The sequence below is a fragment of the Bombus terrestris genome, chromosome 5 (genome assembly GCF_910591885.1).
Source record: "Bombus terrestris chromosome 5, iyBomTerr1.2, whole genome shotgun sequence".
Classification (NCBI taxonomy): Eukaryota; Metazoa; Arthropoda; class Insecta; order Hymenoptera; family Apidae; genus Bombus; species Bombus terrestris.
Window position 1 is genome coordinate 11,490,342 of NC_063273.1, and position 17,828 is coordinate 11,508,169.

The following is a 17,828-nucleotide window of genomic DNA, read 5'->3' on the forward strand; positions in this document are numbered from 1 at the left end:
CTCAAAAATCCTATACAGTACAAACGTTTCACATTACACCCCAGTCGCACTCAAATTAAATAAGAAATATATTTCATATTATAATTACAAAAATATTACAAATATTACAAATGTTCTAGATATTTTAATAATAAACTTATATAACTAATGTACCATGTAATTAATGATATAATAACATTAATTGTGTGTATGAAGAATATAATTATTAGTATAATAATAATATAAAATAATATATAATACCAAGTATAGTTTTACCCAAGAATCTAATTCCACTCTAATGTTGGTCTTTCACATTATTCATCGACCACGCTCTCCGGAATTCTCGATATCTACGAGTACAGGATTCTTTTGACTGTTAAGTGACCACGCAACATTTGACTCTTTCTTCTCGAGAGGAAAGTTACCCAGCATTTGGCTCAGTGGGGTCGTTCAATACGTGAGATTTTTCCACTCTGACTGATTCTCAGTATACTCCGAGCAGCGAAATATTATCCGTGAGCAAACTTCATTCGCATTCACGACGTTTGACCGGAATTACGGCGGCGGAACTCTCCATTCTGACTAGTTTTTCCTTCGTCAGAGATTCTCCCACAGTCTGCGTCGACGTTTTATTACAGTGACGTGGGAAACGTCGGATTTTTCTTTCGATCCCTAGTAACAAAACCGAAAATCCTCCTTCTTGCTCTACTGAGAGTTTAATCTTCTCATAATCATGTTCTCTTAATCATGAGCAGAGAGAATCTTTTGTTAGAAAAAATTTAACGAAAATTTTCAAAGACGTTAAAGAAATTATCTAAAGTTAACAAAATTTTTCGAAGATATCGATAATACTCCAATTCTTATTCAAATTGCCAATTATTTGACAAGAACCTCAATTATTATGTCTTGTTCATAAGATATCAGCATTAGTAAGCGATAAACAACAATTCTAAACTGAATAATAATCTTATTCGTAAGATCATAAATCGTAGAAAATGGAGATTTAACGACTCGCGATTGCAGGAGCGAGAATCCAGTTCGTCTGGGTGAATGGGTGGAGGTGCGAGTGTCAAGAACCGGACGTTTGGCCTCGCTCGAAGTCGAGGACGACCCTCCGCAGGAAATCCTGGCGCCAGGAGCTTTCACGCAACTGTCGTTGCCACTAAATCTTTACTTGGGCGGCGCGCCATCCACTGACATGTACTCACCGAAGATGAAAACGACCGCCAGCTTCGTGGGATGCATTCAAACGGTCATTTTGAATCGTCGCGAGGTAAGAAACTTTGCTCATATGAGTCCTCAGAAAGGACCTATCTACAAAAAGAGGAGATTAACTGTGATTTGGAAAATTGCACTTTCACGGACAATTTATCGAACTGTTTAACGATTTAACTCGAACTCTATAAATGTGATTAGCGACATATTCACTGTTCAACGTGTGTCTAATTTTCGAACCTTCGATAAGCGATTTTTGCAGACTTTCGTGAGTTAGACACGAATCTGCAAACCGCTTCTCCCTCTAGAAGCCACATTTTCGAAAAATCAAATTTGGAAAAAAAATTGCAAGTTTTCAACTTTGGCTATGTTTTATGCTTCTACGGTAGACCGAGGCGCTGTGAAAAATAAATTTCGAAGGAATCAGCTTTGGAAAAAGCTGTAAATTTTCAATCTTGGAGATGTTTTGCGCCTTTATATCGAGTTACTGTTGGGACGAAAAAATTCTGCTGACTCTCCTGAATAAAATGATATTCATCGTTGTTGCATTAGAAACGTTTAATTGTGTTTAAATGATGATAAAGGTAAAAAGGACACGCAAAACGTAACATTTTTTGTTTACATTTTTCAATTTATTTGAAGAACTAAAGGTTTAAGAGAAAATGACCTAATCATAGCGATACGCAGGTAGAGCAGAAATTCCTGCTAAGGGAAGTATCAAAAGAAACCAGAGAATCGTGTTCTGTTTCTGATATAAAAGCGAAATATTTTAACAAAACACGAGGCAGCGGCAGTGATAGTCAATTTGGCGATTGCCTTGGCATTGAGTAGAATTGCCGCTATCGCGTGTTTCGTCAAACTTTTTCATTTTATTGATATTCGCTATATTGATTTTTTCGAAATTGATTCTTCCAAAGACTATGAATTCTAGAAAAACAAACGGTTTGCGGATTCTTGTTTAGCTCACGAAAGTCTACAAGAGTCACCTGTCGAAGACTGCAAAATCGGGGCAACAAGTTAAAATTCGTTGAACAATGATTGTTATCAAACCTAGAATATTAGAAAATATAGAATATCGTGAAATATTTCATAGTATACTGAAACGTTAATATATAAGTGTATTGCTTGTACACACACGATGAAACGTTAATATACAAGTATATAGCGTGTTTATACATGATGAAACGTTAATATACAGGTGTATAGCGCGTTTGTACATAGGTTTTATAGATTTTTGCAGACTTTAGAAAGATATTTTACTACAAAAACTAAACTCAGCGAATAAATATTTAATTTATTGAATTCAGTCGAGAGTATGCAAGATATGTATTAGGCTTATATTCATAAAAGTGAATAAAAGTTAGTAATAAACTATGACATAGGTATAATGAACTGAACAATAAGCCAATTTTTCAATTGATATACTTAATGCACTATATTTAATTCAGTAAATCAATATGGTACGCAAACATCGTTCATTCATTCTTGTTTTCTATCTGGTAATATATTCACCATCGCTTCCCTTCACATCTCATGTCTCTATTTTTAATGACATACCTTTTTAATGACATTAATGCCAAACATGGCATTAATGGACAATTTTAATGGACAAAATCCATTTCACAAAGTTTTTACAACAGCTCGTAAAACACCTCGTACATGTAAAATACTCCAAAATATAAAATATAGTAGAAATAAAAAGGAAGGGGAAAAGAAAGAAGGAAAGAATTTTATGGTACGCGGAATATAATAGAACATTAATTCTAAAAATGATAATTTTAGATAAAAAAAAATATACAAGAAATAGAAAAGAAAGCAAAGAGAAACGAGAATATAAAAGAAAATACAGTTAACGAGGATGCGGATATTTATTAAAGTCTCTAACGATTTCATTCATAAAGAATTATCCTGTAGAACGACCAGGCATAGATATTAGTACGGCGTTAAATTGTATGAATGCACGCATTGTATGTTTTCGTTCTTTCCCTCGGCGACTTTAGGAGAATTAAATCCAACCTGGTGCAGCTTGCTCTTTTATTACATTCGTCTACTCGCGTTTGCCTTTATCACGAAAGAATTATCGTCTACTTATAAATTCACGGATATAGCTGCCACAACGTTGAATCAAACACGAAACTACAACTACTTCCTTCAGAACTTTATGTCTAATTGAAATCAAGTCACGAGTATCGTTTTTGTACGGATAATTATCGATAATTAGCGGTCTGTTAAATGGAACCAGTAGAGTATATTATTATTCAGTTGAAGCATGCTTAAATGGTTATACAATCGGCATAATTAAGAAATATAATTGAATACTGTCAAAGCTGCTTATTGTTGAACAAGTAGTACGGTCAGTTGTATCGGACAAGTAGAGAAACTGGGATTTGGCCAGACCTGTCAGAGATTCAGGTCAATGCTGATTCAGCGACGAAGTAGCATGGTCTAACTGATCAGATAAGTAGCACAAGCTAGAAATTCTCATACAACAAGCCAGAAATTGTCGGGGAAAGTAGAATAAGTGGAGTATAGGTCTGTCTATACAACCAACGCGATTTTTATTTATAGATAGAATTTGTTAATTCCTTGAAACTGAAAAGTTAATAAGCAGGACGCTATAAAATATTGGTACTTTTCAAAGTGATTTGTGCAATGAATAATAAAAATATTCTAAGATAAAATTAGCTTAACCTGAAAAACTGAGCAGTTCTAAATAGATACTTGATCGTTGTAATTTCATTACCCGATCTAGACTGATTTAACTCGTTTGTAAAAAATATTTTAGCTAATACCTGTCGGTTATTTGTCAATGGTAATCTTCAAATCGAAATATTTTTTATTCAAACGGATAGAATAAAATGAGACAAATACACTGGCGTATAATGTAAGGAGTTAAATATTTAGTTTAAATATATCAATACACTTTTGAGCAATTTTATTTAAATCTCCCTAATTTTCTAAAGATATACCGATTATACTTCAAATAAAATAAAATACTTCTAGAATTACAATCAATATGAATTTACAATTTTCATTCGTCTTCCTCTCTCCACCTAGAAAACGAACGAAAAATTAACATTAAATTTCAATCAGCCATAAATAAATCTGTAAACATGCAACATTATATTACGGAATTTGTCAGATCGATCTAAGACTGTCTCGTCTTTCCTTCGAGTAGTATAAGTCAATAATTCCGCAAACAAAATGGTCTGATAACGGTTTATTCACGTTCAGACGATCATTTATCGCAACAAGGTGCCGCGGATGTGTTAATCGTTATTAACAAAGTGATTACGTTGCACAGATTGGAATTCTCGCCGAGGCACTGGGTGGAGTGAACATCGGGAATTGTGGACACGCGTGCGAGGCGAGGCCCTGCGGAGATGCGGAGTGTCGTCCGCTCCGGGACCGATTCACGTGTCGTTGTCGACCTGGCGTACCGCATCCGTGTCCTGCACCGGACGACAACACGATTCTGGACAGCTCTCTGGTGAAACCGAACAGTGGTACGCGATACGAGAGATCCGTGCCTAGTTTCTCCGGTAGCGAGAGTTACCTTCATTACAATGACGCTGACACAATGAAAAGGTATGGAAAAATTACGAAATTTAAAAGTTACTATTAATCGATCTTATACGTTCTTGCATTTAACAGGTCGCGACAATGAAAACTAAACCTTAACCATTTCCCTTACGATCTTTCTCGTTATTATTTATATCTGCACTGCGCCATGATAGATCGAAATATACACATAATACTACACCATAGTGTTTCATTCTCATAAAATATTACCATTGCATTCGCGTACTTTTTTTCATGATGTTATCTATATCATCTAAATTATTGAAAATTTTTTAGTCCACAAAATTGATCTCATTTTAAATGGTTCTAAGGTATTTAGTAACATAGGTTACCAATAACCACCGGTCGCGTTTAACGTGTTAAGAAGCTTCCTAACTCAATGCGACCTCCATTTTGATCTCCCTTGCTCAATCCTCAAAGTAGCTGCCGTGCAATCTCATGATAGACGATCGCTTTTACGATCGCTTTTTTATTCTTCTTAATCAAAGAAATCCGTTTGTCGCAGGATAATAAGCTACAGGGTGGACATTAATATGAGATTCAGAGCGAGTAGCAGTAGTGGGTTGTTGCTATGGAGCGGACGCCAAGCAGATCCACAAGAACAAAGGGACGAGAACGACGATTTTCTTGCTCTCGGCTTGGATCATGGTTATCTGTCTTTAGCCTATAATCTTGGCTCCGGTGAGGCTGTTCTACGATACAACTTAACGAGACTGGACGATGATCTATGGCACCGGGTCCGGGCAGTCAGGTAACGCTGTTAGAAAGTTCCTTTTCCCTGGTCGTTAACCATGTATCAACAGAGTTTTTAATACAACGGAAACTTCCTAATCGAGTTTCAATGTTCTGAAATTGACTGATGTTTCTTCAGGAACGAGCAGTGGGCGTCGCTGGTCGTCGATAGCGGAACCGGAGTATCTGCGTCATCGCCTGGACAGCTCAGACAGCTGAACACTGACACGGGTCTTTACGTCGGTAAGTCAAGTATTTCGATGGAAATAAATTGTGACTTAGTACCCCCACTACAGAAGTTTAAAATTATATTGTCATGAATATGTTATGTGTAACTAAAGGGATACAGTTTAGACAGAGATTTATTTTATCCATTAAATATTACAAAGAATATTATATGTATATTTTGAATGTTGTGTGTGTTTTAAACGTGTTAGTTCGATAAAATGACTTAACAAATTTGAACAATGAAACAATTCTTTCGATTAATTTAGAACCGACAACTTTTTTGAATTTGAAATTTCTACGTTTTAAAAATTTGAGTAAACGACAAATTTTGCAAAAGATATATCGTATTTTTGTAAACAATTAGAGTGACGAAGATTCTTTGCAGGCTTTTATTCCTTTTTAAATATATGTATAAAAAATATGAGATTCTTCTATGTTTTTAATTCTTAAATCCACTTTTATTGCAGTTGTCTCGATTCAAAGTATTTAACGATCTCATTTAGAAGGTTAAGAGGTTTCTCGTGTTGTGAAACGCTTTGCGATTACAAAACAGCAGAATATTGTAAAGGAAAGTTAGAGGAGAAGCACTTTGTGGTTCGGATCATATTTCCGTGTGAAAATCATAAGTATCGAAGATTAACTACTCGAAAGTTCCAGTAGAAGCGACTTATACATTCGAGTTTAGCTGTCTTTGAGTTATTACAGAAATTACCAAGTGGGTCATCCTCGGGAGCGCGTTATGTATTCTCGGTAACTTCCGCTAAGCTGTTGAACTCGTAAAGAAACAGCTTGATACATTGCTCCACTCTCAGAAAATTTATGGGAGCGCATCTTAATTCGTCGAATGTACCATGTTTACCATGTTTCATCGCATTAACAACGGAGCATAGAAACTTCGTGTCAAAACTTGAAAAATTCATAGCTCGTGTATATCATAAAACTTGACTTTCACAAACCTTTAACATCCAATTATTGCACTATTTTATTGGCGCTTTATTTACTTTTTATTAGTTGTAAAACTTATTTTAATTAATTACAAAAGAAAAGAGAATTCAAAGAGAGGATGACAAAATCATGTCTTTCTTTCGATTCGAGAAATTTATTACATAAAATAAACCATTTATTTCGATTAATTTAAAATTAATTAGTATATAACGTAAATGTAACGAAATAAAATAATATAATTTTTTGTGGACTACTTCAGTTAATTTGGCATTGGTAATAAAGTTATTTAACTTTCTTATGCGCTAATGTTACTGAAAATACAATATGATAAAAATATAAAAACTGCGAATGTTTGATAGGTGGTGCACCGGATATCGTGAGGACAACGGGAGGAAAATACACGAAGGGTATTGTTGGTTGCATCAGCGACCTGGTCCTCGACTCAGACTTCTCCGTAGCGCTATCGTCACCAGGACAAGCCACCAACACACACTCGTGTATCCCCTGAAAGATATCCATGCCGTCCGACGTTAGATGGTTAGGTCCGCGTGGACCAGCGCTTAGAATATGAAAATGCGATGGCCAAGCCAAAGATCGACGTCGTTGCAACAGCGTTTAAGGTGAATCGCGGCCGCCTTGAGACGCCTTGAACGCTGAACCACGTTTCGACGTGGAAAACGATTTATACACACCGATCACACGGTTTATCATTTTTGTACAGACTCATTAACGACGAAATTCTCCTGAAGAGAATAATAAAGTAACAGAAAAGAAAAAGAAAAAGATAAAAAGGAAAGGCTAACAAAAAATAAAATACACATAAAAAGAGGAAGAAAATAAAATAGAGAAAGAAAGCGAAAGACTACGTCGTGTGAGACCGTCGAAAAAGTAGACAGCTTACTGTAAATATTAATGAAAGATATTTGGAAATCTGTCAGTCGCCTCAAGATATATTTCCGTTCGGTGACAACTTCCTGTCTGCACACATCTTCGTGTCTCGTGGGCTACTCGATCTCAAGACGATATCGAGACCTCCGATATTCGATGATAAGGAAGAAAATAAATAAAAAAACTCTAACTTGTCCTACCTTTAGTATGGTGTTGCGTTTGAATGTGTTGCGTTGCACGCGCGAACTACACGGATCCAAAACGCGAGTCGAACGATGTTAAAGAACATTGTCGAATCTCCCCGATCTGAGTTCCTGCGAATCGTCGTTCCTATCGCGCGTTTGGACGGAAGTTGTTACGTAAGGAATGTGCGTCTAGTCACAACTACGATTATCTCCGGCCGGATTAAGAACTTGATAGAGCGCGTCACGAAGACGGCTTTATGGCCTAATAAGATTAAAGTACGTAGAAAAAGATGAGAAAGAGAAAAACAAGAAGCATAACCCCGTCGCGTCAATTTTTATTAAGCTCTCCGACCGGATGTCACGCGAAATCTTTTAATTGCGAGGCATTGTCAGTTTCAATCAATCAAGTAATCGAACACCTCGAGGCACCTTAAATACGTCCAACCAGTTCACACCACACCTCTTAGATCATCGTCTAAGATTTCTCACGATATCTTTTCTTTGGTGACCGCACGACACGCGACAACCAATATGTAGCGATCATTTTGTTTCTCGTTCGAGCGAGCACGCCTCGAACACTCGATAGGGAGGATTAGATTCAGAACAGAACGTAAAATCAATTACGAAAGGTACAAGAAGGACCAAAAGCAATTAACACCTTTAACAACGATGCAAAAGCAAATAGAATTTCTGGGGAAAATCGAACGTTGTACATGGAGAAATTATTTTTCCTCTTAAACACGAAAATATGATACTTCCATTGTTCAGGCTTCGTTAATTTACTCGAAATTAATAAGATCTTACATATTTAAGATGAATATATTAAATTTGAAATTCTATTGATGGATAGAATATTAATCCATCCGAAATATTTCTTTGAAAAATAAATATGACGGTAGAATCGCAATTTTGGAACGTACAAATATCTTCCCTATGTATAACCGGCAATTTTTCAAAGTTCTCATTGCTTTTGCGTCCGCTCGACATGCACGCGAGATGAAGAGGATCGGCATCATGCGTGCAGAAGATTTGCGCGCCCGTGTTTTACAAGAACCACTAATGCTTCGTAAGGTACTTCCGTAGCTGGCAGTGTACGCTCCTCGACGTTTCCGCTTAAGAAGCACCGAGCTGCACGTTCTAACGGTTAAATATCTGTATAAAAAAAGTAGCGACTTAATTACGAAGATGTCCCCGCATATTTTCTTAATTCGATAAGACTTTTCCAAGCGACCCTGAACGAACGGATCTGATATACATGTTAACCCCTTCGACGTGGTAAATTGAAAGGAAACAATAGAGTTAAAATGATAAAAGAAATAAGCCGAAAGTATTCCGAGGACTACGATATGGGTAGAACCATAAACAATTCAAAAAAGAATAACTTCACGAATGGAATAGAAATTGGAATAAATGCATATCGAAAAAGACGAGCATTTTCCGGCACTAAACCTCAGAAAAAAAAGTTGTTTCATCGATAGTTACGTAACTTTACAGATTATAGGAAACAAAGTTCTAAAGCCTTGTTTGGCATTCCTATCAACTGATTCAATGTTCCGTTATACTACATAGTAGTTCCAAAAAGGCAGTAAAACTTTATTGCAACTTCGTTTTACGCGAATTCGTGCAAATCGATTTGACAGACTGTGTAACAGTTCGCAAAGCTAAACTTTATCTTCGTGAACACGTAATAACGTTTACTTAGTTAACGTTTCACTTAGAGGTCTACCTGTATGTATATCGACAAAATGATTTCTAGCTATACTTGGAAAATGTCGATAAATGAATAAAAACGTCGAATGGGTTAAAAGAAAGGAATCGGTCGGAATCTATCGGTCAGGTCAATACGTATACATGTCATATCTTAACGAGAACGCGGATACGGAAAAAGAATAATAATGAACAACGGTTAGGGGGATAGATGAATATATACACTTTGATTTCTCCGTTTTGCACGGGAATGATTTGAAAACTTCGAACGATCAAACTCGTACACATCATGTAAAAGCAATCGGCTATAGTCAATTTTGTACGAATGTTATTTTCTTGAAATTATATAAATGAAGAAGTGGAATAGGGAAAAAAGAATATCAAAGATGAATGGTAGTTACGTAGGCAAGTATAATACTATAATAATAAACGATTATTCGCGAGTGAAGTCACGCACGAGATGAAAATATTTTAAAACTCCGATCTCTCGGAGACATACTTTTACTTCATTTCCTTTCTGCGCCCTTTCTTGCCTCCTTCCTTCCTTCCTTCTTTCGTTCTTTCCTTCCTTCCTTCCCTTCTCCTTTATTCTCTTCCACCCTATCATTTCTTAGCACAATTTTTAACAACGTCAATGTGTGTGTGTGTGTGTGTGTGTGTGTGTGTGTGTGTGTATCAATCTCTGAACAATTCTCCAAGCTTCGTAATATGCTTGTATAAACTTTGTTCGTGGAGATCGTTTCGCTGGAACAGCGAAGCATTTTTGTACAAAAATCTCGCGACACTGAGTAAGCTTCATTTTCATCGCGCGTAGAAAAATTGCACTTGTTCCACGCGTTTCATTTGTATATCGTGCGTTTCAGTTTTCTCCTGTATTCGCGCTTGAAACAAGGTTCCTGGACAATTTTTAGCTATTAGCGTGTAGCCGTGCATATCTTTTATTTATCGACGATCATCATCATCATTTTAGATCTCATCATTCGCAAGCATCGTGCGCGTCAGACATTGATTTTTGTTAGTATAATTAGACGATTAAGGGAATCGCTTAGTTCGTCGAATAAATCTCTCGGAACATTTTACTTATATCAATTAAATAAATTGTGGCACATTAAACGATTCTATTTCTTGTACCTTGAGTGGATATATCAAATTGTTTCATGATGTTTGATATTGCAAACTCGTGTCTAACAAACGAAACTGTGAACTTTCAATGAATATATCTCATTTACCACTTACCTTTAAAATAGAATCTGTTTAATCTTAAATTAAATTGTTCCGATTTTTGTGAAACACTTTGATGACTAGAAACAGAAAAGTTTATGTGAATGGTGTTTTCTCCGAAATATTTATATATTCAACGTTAGTAAATTTCTTAGATGACTTTACCGAAATTATGAATCATTGTCTTTCGATCCTATGAATTCTTCGATTCTCGTTGATCCTTCTGAAGAATCAAAGAAGAAGTAAACATACTTTCTTATGATATTCACCGCTTCTCCTTCATACAACATCTACCCCACGTTTAATTTGTCGAAGAAATGCATAAACTGATCGTAAGAATTTGTTACGTAAACTTTAGGTACTTTTTATTTAAGATCGGACATGAAAATCGTTTATTTTTATCTTCGATTAGAAGCATTTCGGAAGAAATCGTGTATATTTGTTTCTATGGTAGAATACGCATACGTTGTGAAACGACCAGACGATGGTTGTATAAGTCAACAGGTCGTACAAAATGCCTGATAAATACAATGAGGATTAGTATCCAAATAAGGCTGAAGCGAAATCGTACTTACATCCTGTACTGAATTTGAATGTAAGGAAAATTAGAAAATCGCTGGATATCACACCTCAGACAAAGCGAGAAGAGAAAGGATGCTATTATTAAAAACAAACAAAAAAATATCATACATATTAATATATAATAGATATTATATTATTACTAAATATTATATTAATATATGATGCTATATATTAAATATTTCTATTATGTCCGTCTGCAAAGTCTATTAGAAGAGTCTATCCTGTCAACCTATTCTTGCGACCCATGTGGATCTCCTCAAATATATATGTATATACATATATGTAAGTGTGTGTATGCATGTATGTATGCATATAGAATGGTCGAAAATGAATTTTTCATATTTCGATGCTGCAAAAAAAGACAAAACGAAATAAAAGAAAGACAAAAAAGAAAAAGAAGAAAAAAACGAGCACACATCACAAACGAGACGTTTGATATCGAAAATTTAAAAAAAAACGAAACAATTCTCTCGCTCTCTCACTTTGGATAAAATTAATATTCGTGTAGATCAAGTTCAATGATGATAAATGGTGCGAAGGAGCTTATCGAATCTGAAGGTATCACGCAATTATGCACAGAGGAACACTTCATTAGAATCGTGCTATCGTAACACTTGTATACTTAGGTTTATTACGATCTTTTTCCATCGTTGTATTTTCTCAAGAAAAAATTGTTGCTTTGCCTTATTACTGAATCGTACAAATTATCGCCAAAACATATCTTTTATAGTTAATTTATAATGATTCATATTGTTTAAATTTATCTACTAGAAAAACAGACAAATTTACTCTAAAACAGATTTTGTCATAAAAAGCTAAATTATTGCCTTTATTATGAAAACATTTCTTTTTCTTTGGTGTAAAAATAATATTTTTTTATTAAGATGAGATATAAATAAAAATGCGATAGTTTTATCAAAAATTTGCGAATTATCGCTTAGCTTGTTAACTTAAATTACCGAACCGTAAAAGTCTTCTATACAATTAACATTTTCTTAAATAATTATCAAACAATATGAAACACACGATTCTAAGTTAATTTACTTATTACATCTAGTGCAGCGCGATGCAATAATTTAACGAATTGTGTATGTATATGTTGGAACACGCAGTGGTATAAATTCATATGAGCAAATGTGTGTGTCTCAACCCATGTTGTCGAAGCATCAATAAAAAAGAGATTTTATAAATCAGAGATTTATTTCCCTCTTAAAATCCTTCTCTCTTCCTTAAAATATAAAATGTCAAACGTAATTATTTAAATATTTAGTTGATTTTATACTGATCTCTTTCTTCTTAAATATTAACAATTAATAAAGTACATAATTATGAATTTTTTACTTATATGTGCAACATCTATTTAAAACTCTTTTTAATTAATGTTAAATTTAGCGCCTTTAATTCACACTGCGTAGAATCCAAGCGCGCTAAAATAACCGCAAATTCAATTTCAAAGATTTATGAACGTTCTTATCTAAATTGTTCTGACAATATATGATATATATTATTATACATTCTATTGCACTGTAATTGTTTCATTATTGTTTATACACTTGTTTAGTACCTCTTACTATGACCGCATAACTAACATCTTATAAATCGCGCAAACTCTGTAAAGAGTTGACCAAGTTATATTTACAATCATCCATAGATTATAACGAGACGAGAATCCTATCAATTACGTATCAGACTTACTTTGACCATGACTTGTATCTAAAATAGTAATGCTCGTACATATCTAAAATATGTACTATGGCATACATAAAGAAATCAGTGGTACCAAGTTAAAAAGAAGACAATCTCTATGCTCATCAATTTAAAATAATATTCATTATTGCCAAGATACAGGACACTAAATAATCATTATATTTGCTACTATAGTTTTACGTCGAACAAATTAGTGATATTTTATATACTTTTAAACACCACAACTACGAAATTGTAGCTACTATACCAATCACTGTGTAAATAATACAAGCGTTCTTAAATGTGTCAAGATTATAACTGACAAGAATACTATAGAACTACTATACTCAGGATATAGGAGATCAACGTACTATACTAAAATGCTCGACGAACGGAGTCACTTTTTCTATGCCTATTTTATATATACCAACTAATTCACATGACACATCTGTGTTCAAGGAAAAAGAGCAAAGATGAGGGGACTGTTTCCGCCCCTACAGTTTTCCTGCCACATAAATTTATATATTACTCACTGGAAAAATTAAATCTTCTGTTTATCGTCATGAGATAGTTACATCGTAGTACTCTTTGATAAGTCCTGTATATAATAATTCCTAGAAGTGATTGTATATTTATGTACACTTTTTGTACAAGTCTTTTTAATAATAAATTACAATTTGAAAGGAAATTAACGTGATCTTCAGTGATTGATACTCATGGTATGTATTTATTTTTTATACATCATCGAATTATCGTTGTATTATATACTGTCAACATTGTTTTCACAAATTAATAAGCATCTCGTGATACGACACATGCTTTCAATTAACATAATTAACGATTAAACATTGTACTACTTGCTGAAAACACCTGTAAACTTTCTTTTGTGTACTAGAATGAACAATAGAAATTGCGCTTATATCTGTGGCATATTCTACTTAAATAGTATATTTAAATGAATGCGTGTATTTAAATGAAAAATGAGTTATACATATAAAAAGTGTAATTGTCCTAAAAATTTATTCCTTTAATTTATATAATACGTAATTCATGTTATCATCATATATCTGATACAAGGACAAAAATATCAAAAAATACTTTAGTCATTGTATTTTAACTTTGCAAAAACTTTAAAAATTTAGAAAATGTATTAATGAACAAAGATTTCCACGTTTTTCTTTTATGTTTTAGTAAATAAATATAGTAAATAAATTTCTTACATAATTTCATATAGCATTAGGTTTTAAATAAATAATAATGCATGTGATTATATTTTATATCTGTGTTTCATATATCTTGGGCTTATATGTTTTAGGCTTTACGTATAATGTCAGCGATAGTGCCAAGCACACATAATGTAATTGATTCTAATCAAAGTTATGACCATGCAACAGAGAGACAGAAACTATTGGAAAATTTATTAGCTGCTGCAAAAAAGTGTCATGTTAGATTTGGTGGGCGTACTGAATTAGCAACTGAATCTGATATATGTGTTACACAGCTATGTCACATATTTGAATCAATTTTTAGTCATGGATTACGTACAAAATGCATTGAAAAAATTAATTCAGCTTTAAGGTAATAAACTAAATAATACTTGCATATATAAATTAAAATGCCATTTATTTCATCAGTATTTCTTATAAGATATATATTATGGAAACTTCTACAGAAACAATGACATTTGTTTACCTTGTCTGTTCAAGATAAGATTGATATATATTGATATTATGCATATAGTCATCTACTTTTTTTTTTTGTACTTCTTATCACCTCAAATATGACTACATGGATGTATGTTTATAAGATAATGCTATGTGATGAGTAATAACTAAAGATATATTCTGTTACATTAATTTATGTTATTTATATCTTTATAGGCATGTCTCAGACATAGTATCTGGTGGTAATACAAAATCATGCAGTACATCAGATATGGCTTTTTGGCCATGTATAAAGGAACAATTAACATGGCATGAACAAGAACGTTTTAGTGTACTAAAAAAAGTTCACACTGATTATGGTAGGGGCAGAGCATGGCTTAGAGCTGTTTTAAATGAACGTTCTTTAGAGCGTCATTTACATGCTATAATTGACCCCTCGATACTATCTTCGTTTTATGAAGATTGGGCATTTTTACTTGACCAGGAACGAAGTGCTGTATTACCAGATGTAGCAGCAGGTTTAATAACATTCATTCAATTTTGTATTATATTAACTTATTTATTTAAGATAATTAAATATCATTTTAACTATTAGGACTTGGTAGTATCTTATTTGCAATTAGGATAGATAATGAAGAATTAGATAATAATTCAAAAAGCAAAGAAATGGAAAAACAAAAGATTTCATTATCTGAACCCATTATATCATCTACTATACCAGGTAATTGCTTTTCATTTCAAGTGCATAAAATTACATATAATTTTATACGAATATAATTAATATCGCGATTAGGACCTACTTCAAAACAGAGACAAAGGAAAAAAGTGCCAACCCATATAATTTCTTTCGATAACGAAAATGATGAACAAGAAAGTACAGAAGCTTCCATTTCAGTTAGTGCACCTCCAACTTGTCTCAATTCTCCTACAGTAACATCAACAAAAACTTCTACATCACCTAGTTCGACAATTTCACAATCTCAACCAGAAACACATAATGTTACTACAATAGTCAATAAAGAAATTTCTGACTGGGAAAACAGGTAAATGCATCTGCCATTTCACATTTTAATATTGACACTTTAAATAACAAAATTTTTTAATATTTTTAGTGAAAACTTTGAAGAAGAAAAAGTATTAACACCAATTACAAATTCCAGAAGTATGGGTGGGCTAGTTCCCGTATCTCCTTTAGATCAAACGTTAGACGACATGTTGATAGCATTACCAAGCTACTTAGACGTATGTATAAAATGCATCTCTTCCATATTTTTATATCTTTTAATTTAATGTTTTTCATCCATTTTATATTTTCTTGTTATTTAGGATTCATCTGAAGTAGCAGAACCTGCAGTAGAAGCTACGGAACCATTTGCAGATTTAGATATTCATACAGATGCTGATAGTGCAGACATCGAAGTGTTACGAGTAAGATTATTAGCTATGACTGAAATGTTAGAGCAAGCTAAAGAAGATGCTATGACTAGTAGATTACAGCTTGCTCGTTTACAAAGACAACATCAAAATTATCTTGAAAGACACGAATTACAAATACAAGCATTAAATAGGTAAAATTCGCAATATAATTCACCTTATTTTATAAGGCATAGAAATAACTTATACTTTAATATAATTATGATTTAATAGAGAAAATGAATTATTAAGACAACAATTACGTAAATATGTAACGGCAGTACAAATGTTGAGAAGAGATTCGGATTCTACTACAGTTTCCGAAGAAGATCCATCATTAGATTATCATTATGAAGCTCAACAATACGAAGAAAAATTAATTCAAGTTGCAGACATGCATGCGGAATTAATGGAATTTAATGCTAGATTAACTTTACAATTAAATGACAGGTAAAATTATTACATATCTATATTTAACAGTAACAATATCTATATTTTATATTAATGTTCGGGAAATTTCCAGGGAGAGATTAGTTAAATTGTTACAAGCTGAATTAGAGTGCCTTCGTGGCCCTATAAATGAAGACGACTTACCATTAGAACCACCATGTCTCATACATATATGGATTCCATCTGCATTCCTTACTGGACAGTCTTCTGATATACATCATGTTTATCAGGTATCTAAAGTAGATATAAATTACAATAAAATTGTTAAATATATCTAAGTTTATTAATTATTACAGATATACGTACGTATTAGGGATACCGAATGGAATATATATAGACGATATGCGCAATTTCATGCACTTTATAGAGAATTAAAGAAACATGATGCAATTGTTACTACTTTTGAATTTCCGCCAAAGAAGACAATAGGAAATAAGGTACATTACAGAAGTATACTAAAGAATATACTATAGAAAATATCTTAATGAAAGAATAGTATACAATATTACAGGAAATATCCGAAGTTCATTTTTATTCATTTTTATCTAGGATGCTAAATTTGTAGAAGAACGACGACAAAAATTGCAACAATGGTTAAGACGAATTGTTGGAAGATTGGCACAATGCTCCCCAGCATTTGCTTCTAGACCAAGTAGACAAACGCTTATATCCCTAATGCCTTTCTTTGGGTAATTTATCTCACAATACTAATTTAATATTAATATAATATGATAGACAAGCGATTCTAAAACTTCAAAAATCTATAGAAAAGTATTTTTAATATCCTGATCTTATAAAATATTACCTTTTTTAGTGATAACCCTAATACTGAGGATTCGAGGAAAAATAACTCTACAAGAAACACGTTTTCTTCTTCCCCTCAATACATGGGTTTATAATTATTAACGTTTTTATAGATAATTTGTACATACATGAAGGCTTTTTAATTTAATGTATAAAATACTTATATTGTTCTATATATATATATATATATATATGTATGTATGTATGTATGTATGTATGTATGTATGTATGTATGTGTGTGTGTATATATATATATATATATATATATTGTTGACAATTGAAGATACGAGCATATGTCTGTATGTATACAATTATAATTAATATACATTCATACATATGCTGTTTATAGACGATGTATGTATAAAAGTAATATGTAGTAAAATTAATTAAAAGTTAATTCTTTTTCTACACAAAAGTATGTATTATTTTTTTACACAAATTTATGTGCAATATTGTTTGAAACTCTAATTCATATTTCAAGAGAAATTCTAATCCTATTTTTAATCTTTGAATCAGATAAAAAAATATATTTCTTATATATTATACA

General features: G+C 33.0%; 2 protein-coding genes across 8 annotated transcripts in view; both read left to right on the forward strand.

The window, feature by feature from the left end:
- The window catches only part of LOC100648744 (pikachurin), a 269,154-nt gene extending 256,700 nt beyond the window's left edge, over positions 1–12,454 (forward strand). For all 4 annotated transcript variants that reach the window (XM_003395253.4, XM_048405926.1, XM_048405925.1 and 1 more), the window contains exons 11-15: positions 1,003–1,252; positions 4,499–4,782; positions 5,282–5,527; positions 5,648–5,751; positions 7,041–12,454. In XM_003395253.4, the coding sequence (XP_003395301.2) occupies positions 1,003–1,252; positions 4,499–4,782; positions 5,282–5,527; positions 5,648–5,751; positions 7,041–7,189 (1,033 nt within the window). In that variant the 3' untranslated portion in view covers positions 7,190–12,454. The remainder of the gene's footprint in view (positions 1–1,002; positions 1,253–4,498; positions 4,783–5,281; positions 5,528–5,647; positions 5,752–7,040) is intronic.
- A 658-nt stretch (positions 12,455–13,112) lies between these two features.
- LOC100648360 (sorting nexin-29) lies at positions 13,113–17,415 on the forward strand. 4 transcript variants are annotated; one of them, XM_012308368.3, is made up of 12 exons: positions 13,113–13,669; positions 14,266–14,528; positions 14,831–15,132; positions 15,210–15,335; positions 15,408–15,657; positions 15,775–15,856; positions 15,941–16,182; positions 16,262–16,477; positions 16,551–16,707; positions 16,774–16,914; positions 17,027–17,166; positions 17,292–17,415. In XM_012308368.3, exons 1-12 carry the CDS (start codon positions 13,667–13,669, stop codon positions 17,374–17,376), a joined length of 2,007 nt encoding a protein of 668 aa, XP_012163758.1. In that variant the 5' UTR covers positions 13,113–13,666; the 3' UTR covers positions 17,377–17,415. The 4 variants fall into 4 exon arrangements, with proteins under 4 accessions (XP_012163758.1, XP_012163759.1, XP_003395792.1 ...); XM_012308369.3 differs by having other exon boundaries at positions 13,114–13,669; positions 15,510–15,657; positions 15,727–15,856; XM_003395744.4 differs by having other exon boundaries at positions 13,115–13,669; positions 15,727–15,856.
- Positions 17,416–17,828: the final 413 nt, after the last annotated feature.

Bases quoted from the DNA above. Each gene is read 5' to 3' on its own strand.
- LOC100648360 (XM_003395744.4), top strand. The intron at 15,658-15,726 runs GTAAATGCATCT...TAATATTTTTAG, and splicing joins ATTTCTGACTGGGAAAACAG to TGAAAACTTTGAAGAAGAAA. The intron at 17,167-17,291 runs GTAATTTATCTC...TACCTTTTTTAG, and splicing joins TCCCTAATGCCTTTCTTTGG to TGATAACCCTAATACTGAGG.